The sequence below is a fragment of the Micropterus dolomieu genome, linkage group LG02 (genome assembly GCF_021292245.1).
Source record: "Micropterus dolomieu isolate WLL.071019.BEF.003 ecotype Adirondacks linkage group LG02, ASM2129224v1, whole genome shotgun sequence".
Lineage (NCBI taxonomy): Eukaryota > Metazoa > Chordata > Actinopteri > Centrarchiformes > Centrarchidae > Micropterus > Micropterus dolomieu.
The window spans coordinates 10,859,052-10,874,529 of NC_060151.1; the positions used below are offsets into that span (position 1 = coordinate 10,859,052).

Sequence of the window (15,478 nt, forward strand, 5' to 3'; positions counted from 1 at the left end):
GAGAGGAGACACGGAGGGCATAGGGGTAATGGCAAATGAGTGTGAAAAGAGGGAGCTGAGGATGAAGGGAGTGAGGGGAGGAGGTGGTGGCAACTGAAAAATATTCAGACGTCTTCAAACCTTGCTATTTATTCCAAATATATTAAAATTGACATCATTTGCATTCAGGCCAGGCAAGTCTATAAATTTGGACTCCCGAGACCACGATCTAATTTTGGTTTCATGGCCATTTTACATGCACTCATTCATTCTCAATGGCAAGCGCCCAAATTTTCAGTGCTATAGCAACCTTCTGTGCACAATATTACTGCATTTATTAGCATTTGCCAGCAGTCTTTGTCACTAACTGCATTCTTGCAGTGGGAGCCCCCATTCATTAGCTGTGGTAAGCTAATATTAATCTGTTATGATACTCTTGATACTAACGCACATTAAAAGTGTTTTAATGTGAACGCAGCAAAGCAGTCAGTGACGTAGGTCTTTTTTGTTAAAGGACTTCTAAAAATGTGCTGACAATATTAGGTAACATTACCAAAAGCTGACTCAATTTAGTTTATCCAACTTATTTGACATTTTGTTGCCATGTAGTTGGTGATTTGAGACATTTTAAGGACTAAAAAGATTTTAAGGCAAAGTATGAAAGGAGAGTATCTGACTTTGTCTTGTTTGCTTTTTCTTTGAACAAACAATTAACTTTCAGCAATGGAAAGGGAGAAAAAAAATTTGTAATTACTTCTTGGCTTGTGAACAAACATTCAAAAGATGGATCACGCAGTTAAATTATTTCCCTTATTTGTAGGCAGCATTTCTGCACCAGCTAAGCACGTGTTTTTTTTATTTGAATACCTGCTGCTATTTGACAATTCATGCTTGGTCATCATGTTCTTTTAATCACGACAACATCTGCTGCCTTTTTTTGTGTCCGGTTTCTTCACAAGCTATCTCCTGAGACCAAAACTGTGTGCGTACTAACTTTGAGATTCTTGACCAATTAGTTGCCCATCTTCTCACTTGAAGCCCTCTCTTTCACATAAACCGTTGCCAGCTCTCTATGGCGCTTATCGTGATTGCTTGCCAAGTCTCCTCTTGCACCCTTTCACACCCACACATCTCTCTCTTCATCTCTCTGATATGCCATGAATAAAATACATCATCTCTGTCAAGGTCAGGTCAGACTGGGTCTACCTAGTCTGTCGCTCACAAAGCAGGGCCAAAGTAAGACACTGGGAGGAAGAATGAAATGCAGAAGAACAGGGAAGGAATAAAGCAATGTGTAGTCACCTGCTTGATTAGGGGAGTGGCTGACGGAATCCCGAATGGGAGCCATGCCTGGAAACAGAGAGAGGAAAGACTGTCAAACAGACTTGGAGGGAGTTAGAGATACAGCCAGAAATCAAACACAGTGGGGAGATGTTAGAAATAGTTAGGACAGCAAGAACATCCAATGAGAATCAAGCAAACAGAAAAGAAAACAAGAGTGTTAAAGACAGAAGGGTTAAAAGTAAAAAGGGCTTGCAAGTAGAAGAGTATTAGAGGACAGACCCTGCTAGTTGCTGAACCTAAGTTAGTAGTTATACAATAGTATAACATAAAGGAATAAATCCAATATCTGAATTTAAGTAAGTGTGTGTAATTATCAGTGATTAGTTTGAGCAGAATTTTGCTCCTTCTATATTTGGATTCCCCTGCCTTTTTGCGCAATCAGCTTTAGTGCGTTTCTGACAACAGTAAATATCACAGTTGTGATATAAATTTAGAGCAAACCAACTATTTTAAACATATTTCAAACACCTCAGGAAACTAGAAAGAGCTTTCAATATTGCACAAAATCAAAAAACATTTTGTGCAATTTAAGGCCACAAATTAGGCTCATTACTAGTTTAGTCTAATCTGAGTTAGAAATTGGTTGCTTTGTGTGAAATGTTTTTTCTAGAACTTTGTTCAGACAGAAGTACAAGTAGAAACCAATCAGAAACTAGGAACAGGAACACATACAACATTTATTTTTGCTATTTAAGTGTAATGTGTTAAAAAAACAAAAAAAAATACAATTGTTTTGTTGCTTGTCCAAGACCGTGCTTATTGGCAGACAGTGTGCTTGTGTAGGCTCACGTCCATGTGTGTTTGAGGATATAGACAAATGTAATCCACTGCTGTTTGCTTGTCCTCTTTCCTTTCTTTTCATTGTTTACCTGTGAGTACGGCTCGTGGCTGAGGCTCCTGGCTGGGCAGGAGGGCGTCCACGGGTTGAGTAGAGAACAGGAGACCTCTGATTCCCAGGTCAACAAAGGGGAGGTCAATGGTCAAAGCTCAGAGGGCACAGCCTCAAGGGTCTGAGGTGAAGAAGCAGGGCTTGTCAGAGCGGGCAGCAAGCTGATCAGGCCCCGTTGGCATTGCTGAGGACTGTATGTGTAAGCGTTTGTGTTTGTACGTGGGTGTAGGTGTGTAGGCGTAAATGTGGGGAGGGGGAAGAGGGGATGTGGTTCAGGTTTAGGACTCTGCCTTGACTTGGTATGCTCTGGCACTGTAGACAGAAACAGACAGAAGAGAGAAAGATGATTAGTTGAACTTATTGCATGCCCATCATCAGTAACATGTAAACCTGTCAGTTTTAACATACACCACCAGCAATCATGCATGTGTGACATACACAGAAAAATTAAATAAATCCAATATCCTTTTCTTCTAGTATACTCATCATGAAGCCTACATGAAAATAAATTATAGTTCGTAGCACCACAGCAACTGTTGATGAATGCGGCTAGCATGATCAAACCATCACAACGTTATTTATGATCGAGCGAGGAAGGTTTGACTTGTCCAATGTCTAGCTACTGAAAATGACTACTTACACTCAGCCAAACTAATTGCGGTTACATTTTTTCATTCCCTGTGACAGAGCGACAACGATCACCACAAGAAGGTTTGCAGTGTGTCCAGCATTACTGAAAATGAGAAAATTGGCTTGCTTTGTGTTGTCTTCACTGTGAACACTCTCTACCAGCCCCACCCTACACAAACAGCCAAAGCTGATCACTCCTCGTGGCATCTTCATAGCCGCTATAGCGTTGATGCAAAGTTACATTTCAGAGAAGGTAAAGGGAAACTCCAATGAATGCTATAGCATAGCTGTGGGGGCTACATGTGTTGGCTCTGCAGCCAAAATCTACTTTTTTTTTTTTTGCCGTGGCAGCCACTGGCAAAAATAATCAAAATAATTAATCATTTCCCTCTGTTCTCTTCCTTCAGTAGAAGGAGACTAATTATTCTCCATCTCTCCCTTCTTATGGTACACTGGACTGTGAGACAAGTATGCGAGTCAGCTAGGTTAGTCAGAAATGTTGTATAAAGAGAGAGCGAGAGGGAGACTGACCACCGCACACCTTCTCTTCTTGAATGTGTATGGGTAAGACTAGATTAGGGTTACACAACAGGCTTAAAGCTGGCAGCACTGCCCTAGTACACCATGGCAAGCAAAATCCTAGAGCAGAGAGATAAGTAGTAAGGGCATGACAACAAGACACAGTGAGAGAGTGAGGTAAAGACAATACGAGGAGGAAGATTACAAAGGAGAAGAGGGACACAGACACCCTTCAGTAAAAGTGGACCAGTGTATTTGACAGCAAGAAGAAATGTGTGCACTTCTTCTGACCTTTCCTTAGTGCAGGTTAGCAAGTGTGTTAGCTCTCTCTGCCTGCTGCAGCAGTACACAGATCTATTTATAAACACTCAGTTCAAATAGCAACCACTCTGTTCAGTAGCCAACACGATAAGAGAACAAACAAACCCATGTGTGGACAACGAGCAAGTGTGCTGATGCAATGAAGCATGAATGTGTTACAAGTTTGGAGCATGAGTTAAGGTTTTATTCATTTTAATATACAACGTGGAGTGGCCTGTTTAATGTACTAACAGTATTTCAACTAGACAAAATATTCCAACTACTGCAATTCCCATCAGGGAAAAAGTTTGTCAGACACACAAACCAGCAACCAAATGCTACATACCCTACATACTCGCCAGACGCACTTCACAGAGGCCAAACTCCACCTTTGTTAACACACAAACCACTAGCTAAACCTGGGCACTGCCAGAATCTAAACATAAAGGCTGCCAGAAGCTGCCCCCTGGAGCCAATCAAAAAAAAACAAAAAAAAACAAAAAAAAAAAAAACAGGCAGGACAATAATATCATTATGAAACAATCTACCAAGGAAGCAGCATTATCCAGAAGAGAAGAAAATCAAGAAACAGCAGAAAGGTCGAGTGTTGACTGGAATGAACCTGCTCCCTTTGGCAGCCACAACACTAAAAAGGGAAAGCACCTTCCAGCAGGCAGAGTCGTTTACTGCCATGGATCTTGACTTAACCTTCCTACATGGAAAGACCTCCGTCAACCCCAAAGCATCTGATTCAAAGCAGCTACGCAGCAAAAACCTTTCATCCTTGTAAGGCAGTGCAAATCAAAGTAGTGTAGAATGACGTTTAACACTTTATTTGAGGCAGCGCTCATCATGCACGCTGTTGTTGGTTAATGGTGAACCTAATGATTTCTCTGACCAGTATTAAAATCTACTCCAATTATTGCCATTACATTTTTTTCCCATAACTCCCAGCCTGATTCAGTTTGTTTACATAATACTGTGTATGAGTCTACAAGAGCTGAAATGATTAGTCAAAAAATCAGTCTATCAGCAGAAAAACAATCAACTATTTTGATAATCAACTTATCTCTTAAATGAGGTTTCAAGCTTAAAAGTGCCTCATTTTTTTTTTTTTATATATACACACACACACACACACACACACATACATACGTACGTACTGGTTCTAGCTTTTAAAAGTGAGGATTTGGTTCTTACTAGTGGTACGTGACAGTAAACGCAATACACTTTAAGTCTTGGATTACTTTTCGGACAAAACAAGAGCAACTTGAAATCAATAATTAAAAACAATCAGTAGTTGCAGCTCTAGTTACTACATATAATTGAATTTTCAGAACTATTAGGGTTAACTACACATGGGTATTTTTTATTAATCGCTCAACCCTAGTGTGTATAAGCATGCTCATTGCCGCTGTTCAGTAGACTACATAGAGTACAGTTTGTTCCTCCTTTTCCCTGCTTCCATCTGAGAACGGCTTTCATGAGGGCCCCTGGAGTTGGCAGCGGCTCGACTGCTGCTATCATCTTACAGACAGAGATGGTGGGGTGGGGGGGGGTGGAATATAGGGACAAGACACAAACACAGAGCACGGCTGAAGGGGAGCAAGAAAAAGTAATGTGAACAGAAAGGGGGGGGGACGACATACGATAAAAAGGTAAGGAGGATGGAAGAGAGACGTGGAATGTGAAAAAGTGGCAGAGGCAAAAGAGCCTGTCATTGAAGTTGATGTGACAGGAATGCAGCTGCAGTTTCTAACATGTATAAAAAGCAGACGAGGTCAACTTCCTGAAGTCAGCGGCACATGAGCCCTGTACAATGTGTACTCCGTTTAACAGACAGAGCAAGAAGCAAAGAAACTCAAGAGTGTGGAAGAGGCAAAGCGGCAAACATGCTAAAACCTAGAATAGTGGAAAAGGATCAATAGAATTAACCAATACAGTGTTTTGGCCCTGTTTTCTGCCTTACCTGTTACATAAACTAACCTGGAGAGTAGGAGTAAAACAGAGGTGGATCTAAACCAAGAAACATCTGAAAAGCCATGAATAGTTTTTGGGGTGTGCACATTTGGTCATCAAAGCCACTTGCCATTAATATATGTACATCTGTACAGACATTTGAAGCTAAAGGTTCTGAGTACTTGGGAAACTTTCAATACCGCTAAAGAGCAGATGGGCTATTTCAAAAGGTTGTTTTGTGTTCAGAGGTAGCTCCATTAGCCTGATATGGGTTTTGTTTTAGATGATTTGTTCTATGTTTAGAAAGGGATACCAAACAATTACTGGAGACGCCATACATTCGCACTACAAGGTCAGCAAACAGATAAACAATACACTTTGCAATCTGCGCCCTGACTTGTATGCAGGGACCAACAACTGAACATTACTTTTAGCTAAAAAGGTACTTGCCATGTGTCCTGCTGTTGCTATGCAACTGCAAAATCTATTTGAAGCATGGTGCTTTGTTGCCAGAAGCTGACTTATTTCTCAATTTGCATACCAACACAGGCCGTCAGCAACAAACCAGAACCTTAAAAAAAACAACAAATAAAATCGTTGCACCAACAGGTAGGAAGGAAGGTAGGTAGGTGTATATATAAATATAGGCACACAGGTACGCAACATATCGATCTGGCTATAAAATTAGTCCTGGTATAAAATGGATTTCACCTTTCACATCACTTTAAGTGCAGAACAAGCACAAGTTCACTACACTTAATGTTAAATGCACACAAAATGTCTGACAAATGTTCCTCTGTAGAAGTGTGTTTGAAACTGTGCTGCTGCTCTGACACACTGTCAAACACTTTATCCTCACTGACATGTTTAATTTATAGGGCTTGCATTGCATAGATTTAAAAATGTAATTGATTCAACTCAGTTTAATTGAACCCTTGTTGGGACAGCCCAGCCAAATGTATTCTAAACTAACCAGTAAAAGGTTAATACCCTGTTGTACACTCCTAAACACTCCAAATTCCTCTTGGCGTGTCTGAGCAAGGTGACATCAGCAAGAAACACATGCCAGTTGTCTGTCTCTCAAATATGCAAAAAACACTGATTACTCAACAGAGAAACAAGCGGGGACACCTGGCAGCAAAAGCAAGTCTACATATTTCCTGCTTCAACGTCCACCTGTTTCAGGTGATCAACATGAAGGATTGAAGAATATGAGGAAGTGTCAAGTAATTTATTTGAGTGCAGGAGTCACTGTGCTGTACGTGTCTGCATCCCTTTACACACAGTATGCAGTACATGAGATTGTGCACAAGTGTATGCATGAGCAGATAAGCACACTTGTCAACACGACCCACCACAGTCACGTCGACTTCGGGAGTGGCTCAGAGGGGCACCCACCCACACACACACACCAAACTCAAACTATGGGCAATGTGCATAAAAGTCACAGTCTGCAGGTTTTGTTTATGACTCAATTGCAGGTTCGTCCATTGTTCAGTCATCATTTGACTTTACAGTCATTTGTCCACCCACACCCAGGGCAGCAGTGGTTGCCACCAGGCATGCTCAAGAACTTATCTGATCTATAAATTGTTTAAAATTAGTCAATAGGAGGGTTGGTTTGTCCCTTTCTAGTTGCTGGTTTGAGTGCAGCAGTGGGAGGATTTTACTAACTCTTCTGGGAGTTGAGTGTGCTTTGTTGTTTTATATTGCATCAATTCCTATCATTAATGGCCAGGTCCATGTCACTACACTACAGCACTGGGGGGTTGTGAAGCTATTTTAAGCTTACAGAATGCTGCCACTTTGGCAGGTAACAAGCCAGTGTTTGTTGTTCTATCTTCTCGAAAGGACTTGATGACAAGAGATTTCATCAGCCAGTTTCAATCCTGCTGATGATTGCATTATCAGCAACTGTTTATATTTTCTGTTTATCACTTTTAAAACACATTTAAAAGGATGAAACTGCTGCTTAGTGGTTTGAGTGCATCTCATGATATATACTCTGTACAAGTTATGCACATTTGTTCTCTACATTACTTTTTTTAAGCATAGTCCTAGTGTGTAAACTAAACATGTTTTTCAGTTCAATTCATATGTCGGTTATCTTATGGTCTGAAAAATGCCCATCAGAAGTACTAAGAACCCAAAATGAAGCCTTAAAAATGTTTGTTATGCCAGATGAACAGTCAAAATCAAATATTTTCATGGATGGAACTACAGATTTTGTGGCATTTTGCTTTAAAAATCATTGAAAATTTATAAGCTATTGCAATTGGTGCAGATAAATGCATTGTTGATCCACTAAACCACTTGTTCGGTGCAGCTCTACCACTGTGTGTGATGAAAAACAGAAATGTGTCATATTCTTACTGAATTCAAGACCACAGATAGAAAGAGCTGCTGACAACTGAGGGCAAATCTGCCTATAGACTCTAGCTATAGTAAGACACTGAGTCATTCAGAAGTACAATGATTACACTTGTTACTGTACAACCATTATCTGGGTGTAAGAGCCTCCATGACGATGAACGGCTGTGCCAGTTCAGTTTTGGTACTACAGACACCAAGTTTGTTTGCGTGGAGACACATCGCAAAATACTAGAGACACAGCAGGACGCAGGTGGAGAAGAGTGAAAACAAAAGCGAGAGACAGAGACAGCAATTGAAACATAAAGACACACTCAAGGTCAGAGATAGAGGCTATCAGACTTCCTGCCTACACTAGCCATGACAGTAGTTTCAGCTGTAACAGTAGCCTGCTCGTATTATTAACAGGACTCAATGGAAACTGTAGCGGCAATTCAAATGGAAAACACTACTACGTCACATGGCAAAGAACACCAGCAGTGTCACAAGAGCAAAGCACACTGCACCACTGGGGACAAACAAACATGGATACAACCCAGACTATGCAGGGAAGAATGCAATTTTGGAAAATAAGCTGAAATGGACAAGTAGTTTAAAATAGGCAATAGGAGTTGATGTCTTGAGTCAAGCAGTTTGTGGATTTTCTTCTGGGGGTTAAGCACGCTTTGCAATGCCAATTTCTATCATGTGTTACCAGAATCCTGTCTCAACACAAAACTGCAACATTGATGGTTGTGAACTAGTTTATGCTCAGTGGTCCTTCATTTAGTACATTCAGTTCATGATTCTGTTGATGTGCAATATTAATCCTACTGGGCCTATTGAACACTATGGACCTTAACGTTTTAGCAGAACATCGCTCATTATACATTAACAGCTCTGTGTAAGGTGAACAGATGTCAATGTCCTAGAAACAGCTGATGCTGATAAATCAGGAGTCAGTACAAACAGTTAGCGCTGAGCAGTAGCGTGATCTTTTATCAACTCTCAGTGGAATCATCTTCTCTCACCTTTTGACCAGTTCTGTATCTTCTTGTCCGCCTTCCTGGTCACACTCTTCGTCTCTCTCTCTCTTCCATCCACTGTTCTTCCCTCTATGGGTATTGTCCCTGTGGATACCAGGAGGAAATACTTTTACTTTATTGTTATTGCATTTAGTGTTTTATGACACCATAACAAACTGAAATCTCTCTCTCTCTGAACAAGTTTAAGTGGAGCACAGAAACACTTAACAGGAAGTCCCATAAATAGAGACCCTGAGAACGCACATTTTAAATATTGTCCATATCACTTCATGATTTTCATCACAGAAACAAATAGTGTTGTTTTAAAAGGCCAATGGAAAAGTTCATTGTTTTCTACCCACTGTCTGCACATCTCATTTACAAGACAAAAATTTCAAGTGGAATCCATTTTAGACAACTCCACTAAGTAATTGAAATTTATAAAATGACAAATTTCCAGATTCTCAAATGAGGATTTTCTCAATTTTTGTAATGACTGTAAATTAAATATCTTTGGGATTTGGAACTGTTGGACAGAGATAACAAGCAACTTGAAGATGTTAGCTTAGACGTTTTACAGACCAAACCATTAATAGATTAGTTTGTTAAATATTTAATTTAATCTATAATGAAACAAATCATTGGTTGCAGCCCTTCCATAATGCATCTACAGTGCAGTGCTTTGGTCACACTATGCTTTTTTCCGAGGAGAGAGCAGTTATTCCATTTGTAATTAATCATTTTCACTACACTTGGCTGATTATAATTTTACTCTTCGGCTCCCAAAAAGAAAAAAGGTCTGCTTATTAATGTCCAATTGGTTTGTAATCAGACTTTGGCTTCTCCGTCAGCAAGTGTTGAGTTTAGCTGCACTGGGCCCTGTGGGTGTGCCATTTAGCCTACAGGAGAAAGCTGCAGGCTGCAGTCTAATCCAATAATGGGATTACAGCGCAGCACTTACCTTAGCTATAAACAGACAGACGTACACAGATTCAGAAACAACTCAGACAAATTTGGCACATTTCATTTGATTTTTTGCACAGTTTTAAATATTGACACGTTGTTAGTGTAACTGTCAGGCTTGCTTATGCTGTCTCTCCCCCCCCCCCGCCGTCAATATTTGAAATCTACCTAGTTGATTTCTCACCTCAAAACTTCTCAGAAGTGGATTCAGTTCTGAAATTACATACGAAAACTGTAAAATATAAAACTCTCTGTTGCTGGCCTCTGTCTGGCGTGCGCAATGATGACGCAGTGAATAGAGCCAATTCTCTCTGACCAATCAGTAGTCTGCTGTGTTTTCACGTCACATTTTAGTATCGCCTCAGCTCACTTGGAACCTCGACGGAGGTGATACGAAAAAAAGTACAACTTTTCTACAATGGAAAACCAAACAAAGGTAAGTCGAGCTGGTACTGGGCAGTGTGAAAGGGGCTTTAAACAGCTCTGTGAGCAGCAGTGATCAGCTTTGATGAACATCTTTATTACATGCTGGAAGTTTGAGTTTTAGTAAAAATCTGAAGGTGACCAGAGAATAGCGTGTGACAGCAGTCTTACAAATAGATGAGTGGCATGCATTGCTGCTTGACACCAAAGTCAGAAATGTTCAGTTCCAAAACTAAGGACCTCATATTTCCCTAAACTATTCTGGTCAACCTGTTTAAATGGCAGATGAAATCAGCTGTTTGTTTATAAATTGGCACACAGTTTGTTCCTTTCTTTGCTACCACTTTCAGCCACCACCCTCCTCCCTCTGTTCACACACTGCCCCCTCTCCATCCTCCACTCCTTTCTAACCATTAAGTGTTTCGCCAGATGGTTCTGGGTTCAACAACAACAGCAAGGCATGGTGGGGGCCCTCCTGGAGTGCACATATACACACCATGGACAGCATCTGTTTATGAATGGACCGACAATTGCCCATCCCCCGACAGCTACAGCTGACAAGAAGGGGGTGGGGGCCTTAACTCACCAAAAGCAAAAGAAGGTGCTAATGTAGAACAAGGCCGGCAGAACAGGGGGAAGTAAAGAAGAGGACAACACAGTTGCAATTGCAAATGTTTTTTGGTTTGTTTTTTGCTTTTCTAGTGCCAGGTGGTTGTGAAAATACAGGAAACCTAATTCACTCCAAGACCCAACCCGGCATTTAAACATCAATTAATTCATAACAAAGCAAAATTGCACAAGTGTAACTGTAAGACTTTTGTTGTAAGTGCTTTTCTTGTCCTGTCTTTTTTAAATTAAACAATTATGACCAAAAAAAGAGAGATAATTTTATCGCATTTCATCACCTGAAATAGTTCTACAATTTTAGTGGTGCAACTAACCAACTTTCACTAATTAATCGGTCGATTAAGATTTTAGTCTATAAAACAAGAACAAAACTAAAGAGAAATGATGCCCAGGCGACATCTTTTATTTTGCTTGTTTTGTCAGACCAACAGAAAGATATATTCTATAATTTACAATGATAAAAGAAAACAATAAGTAATAAATCCTTTCACTTGAGACAAATGTTTGACATTATTGGCTGATCAGTGTCTTCACATTGAGCCACAGACCCAGCCAGCCACGTGCTCAAAAGCGCTCCAGGAGCTCTTTCATGCCATCAGACTTCACAACGCGACAGCACCCGGTGCCTCCGCTGACTGAGACTCCACTTGCAGTTAAACTGTCACCACCACAAAACACAGCACATGTTCAATACAAACAGATACTCTGAGTGTATGACCGCATGTATATTTAAAAAAAAAACATATGCACACACACACACACACACACACACACACACACCCCTAATTATTGTATACATTATTCCTCTTCATTTTTTTTTTTTTTACTACACTTGCTTGTGCTGCTGTGTCAACTTCAATTTCCCCTACAGCGGACCAATACCTACATCTGAAGTTGTCTTGATTATTGGGACAGTTGGCAATTAAAACACTAAAAGTTTACATCCTGAGTAGAGCACCTTATAATGTAGCTGTGTAGTGTTATGCTATCTACTGTTGAGCAAATACCTGCAGACTTTCCAGAGTTGTAAAATCCAGTCTCACAGTATTATAAAGCATCTTAGCATCTAACAAGACTCCAAACTCTCAAATTATTATTCAAAATGCTTTGTCCATTTTTTCACTGGTGCCTGTAAAAACTAGGGCTGAACGATTTTGGAAAATAATCTAATTGTGATTTTTTTTTAAACAGATATGCGATTAGTTTTTAACAGACAAGCAATAAATCACTGTATAGTATGACCAACACAGTACTGGCTTTGATGAAACTAGGTAATGTATGAATAACCACCAATTGAAACCTTATCTCAAATTAAAAAAAAAATAAATAAATAAAAAAAATAAAAAAAAAATTAAAAAAAAGAAGAATTATTTTCTGGATCCCAGCAAACAAAAAATACTCAGTTTGAAGTTCAATACAAAAGTTGGCCAACGGGTCTAGTAGACATGATCTGTAGCTCTCTGACAATACAGAAGCGATGTTCACGCTTCCCCTGCAGACTGCTTTACTCTCGCATATCATGTGACCAGAGTGTAATCACAGCCTTTGCGATTAGAAAACCTCCTTTTATCATATCACGATTATTATCGCAAATGCAATAAATCGTTCAGCCCTAGTAGACACCCCCACAACTACAATAGCTAACATCACAACAACAGCATAAGTTGGTGAACTAGAAAGTAAGCTGAATGTCCGTGGGCATGTCCTTTAACGTTACCTGACACACAAATCCTGGTTGGAATAGTGTTGTGTGGCTCGGTCGGGGCCACTTTCATTTTCATTTACAGAGCCAGGGCTGTGTACAAACCAAATTTTTATTTCAGCATACACAGACCGGACAGCTAGCGGACTGAAAAGATATTCACTGAATTTGACAAGAGGTGTATTGGCTTAGAATCGCATACCCCATTTTTAACTATCATCTTTAAAGCTCTGGCCTTAAGGTGAGATATGTGTCAGGGCAAAAGACACTGGTCAGGGTTTAAGAGGGTGGACTCACACAGAGACAATATTACATATCACACGTCTCATGAGGTCACCATTTTTGGTATATACACTGTATTTTTGGCTGTATATGGGCCATGCTTCAAAACATGCAGTTTTCACAGGTGCTGACCATGTGCTTTCTGTTACTGTTTTATACTGAGTTTTGTACAAACGTGATAAATCAGGCCAGTAATATAACAATTTTCTCGAGTGTTGTGAATAAAATTAAAGTTGTGAACTAATAAAATGGATTTTATCAACACCAGGCAAATTGGAAACATGCCTCAAACAAGTCGGTTGATTTTCACAATAGATTAATCGCTTGAGTAACAATACCAAACATTTGCTGGTACCAGCCTGTAAAATGTTTCCTGCATTTCCTGCTTTTCTCTGTGCTATATAATAGTAAATTGAAAGTTTTGGGATATGGACCTTTTGGTGGGTCAAAACAAGCAATCTGAATATGTAAATGTAATTTTTCAACATTTTATAGACAAATCGATTATTGGAGTAAACTATCAGCCTAATAAAATCGATACAAATTATTAGTTGCCCCCCTAAACTGCAATATACTGTCAAAAATGTACAAAATACACCCACCCAATTAAAAAACACCTGCAAAATACACTTTAAAACTACTTTTATCGTGGTGCCTTATTTCACAATACATCACAGATAGTTAAAATGGCAGCCCTTTTCTAACATACAAATCACCAGACTGATGAAAAGGAATCGCTTTCTGAAAACACCTCATGTCTAAATATGGTCTTGGCTGAGTTTCTAGTGAATAATATAACAATCTGGACAGCTGATTCCACTATTCAGCATGTACCTTTTGGTTTTTCCATCTTAAGACAGGGGGAGTGCCGAGAGGGATAAGAGCAGCAGACAGATGAACAGACGATGAAAATAGTTGTGAAAGGTCACTGGTGCAGTCATGTACAACTCTAGCACAAGAGATTAGCGTCCATTCAGTACAGTAGATACACACTGCATTAGGCTACAGAGATGAGCAAGACAATAGTTTCTTTGGCTCACCCCTTTGTCCTGGTGAAAAAAAAAAAGTGGATTTCTCTGAACCTGCCTCATTCTTTAACTTTTTTTTTTTTTAAAGCTATGTCTTCTCTGCCCATGCGAGATTCACTGTGTAGCACAGATTTGCTGCCACCCACTTGCCTTTTCTGTGAAACCTTTTCTAACTGCTGTCAAATAAAGCTAAGACTTTAAAAATAATAAAACTATATTTAGGTTTCCGAAGAGTTAGAGATCAGAAATCTGAGACTTTAGACTACTGCATCCTAAGACCCCGTAGGAGTGTTTCTCAGTCCCAAAAGTGAGTCATGCAGAGAAGACAGAATGGACTTTCAAATTTATAGGAGACAGGGTATTGATTGCTTTTGCAGGCTGGTGGAAGCTGCCGTTTTTCACACAAACACCGCCAGACATACACCCAAACATAAACTGATAACATAAGCATCCACAAAACACACACTCAGGAGAGTTCCTATGTCCCAGAAGAAAAGCCGGAGGGTAGTCGCATGGCTAATTTGCATGTACAACGCCACAGCATTTGCATCAATTTGCATTAGCATGTTCTCAGCGAGGAAACACTGGAGACTCCGTTCAGGAAAGCCATCACTCAATTAGTGAATGACAAGATGTATCTCCTCATCACAAACAGCCCAACAGCAAAGGCTTTATGAGGCTGACATTGCAAGATGTAACATTTCCTGTCTAGCTGCATCAAACCTGTTGTTCAACAGCGCAGTCAAAATCAGAACGGTTCATTTCAGGTCACGGTAATGTAAGAAAGGCAACATGATATTTCTGACTGGATAAAAAGCTATTGAATTTTGCTGCTGGCAGGAGGAGGGAGGGGCAAGATGTGAATCAGTTATTTCATACCACAAGAAATGCCAATTCAAGGTTGTTTTTTGTTCCACAACTGAATACAAGAACAAGAGAAAGTATTGAATTGCAAGTCCATTTTACTTTGTTGTAAATTGTACACAGTTAAGACCTCTAACTATAATTAGCCAGTTTACAATGTAGAAAAATAGAATATTAAGTTTGATAAGCCGTTATGCCAAACTGTTTTCAGTAATATACAAAAGTCTTAAATTGATTTCCTTGCCACTGTTTGCAGAAGGTTGACATGTGGTATTAAGCAACCTGTGACTGCATGGAGTGTAGAAAAAAGAGCTAAACTCTAATAAATAGGGTTAGGCTGATTAACATGTCTGACAGTCATCAACCACTGAGCCTTCTGCCATCATTAACACTGATCTAAAAGCCCCCAAGAATGAAAACATATTTAGAGACTAGTAATTTGGGGAATGGAGTGAGACAACTAAAAGTGAAAGTAAGACGGCACATTGTTCTACAAAAAGAAAAACACATATCACAACTTATTTCACATTATTTATTCGTTGTGTTATGATTACAAATGCAACGGGCCCACAAGCAAAAAAGTGGATCAAGCTGG

The 15,478-nt window shown here is 39.7% G+C and overlaps 1 protein-coding gene across 5 annotated transcripts in view; it reads right to left on the minus strand.

Annotated features, from left to right (window-relative positions):
• The window catches only part of LOC123986292 (trinucleotide repeat-containing gene 6A protein-like), a 38,150-nt gene that overhangs the window by 19,676 nt on the left and 2,996 nt on the right, over nt 1-15,478 (minus strand). For 4 of the 5 annotated variants that reach the window (XM_046074492.1, XM_046074514.1, XM_046074507.1 and 1 more), the window contains exons 3-5: nt 9,001-9,099; nt 2,193-2,524; nt 1,282-1,329 (exon numbers count right to left, since the gene is read on the minus strand). In XM_046074492.1, the coding sequence (XP_045930448.1) occupies nt 1,282-1,327 (46 nt within the window). In that variant the 5' untranslated portion in view covers nt 1,328-1,329; nt 2,193-2,524; nt 9,001-9,099. The remainder of the gene's footprint in view (nt 1-1,281; nt 1,330-2,192; nt 2,525-9,000; nt 9,100-15,478) is intronic. The other variant, XM_046074522.1, reaches the window with a different exon arrangement.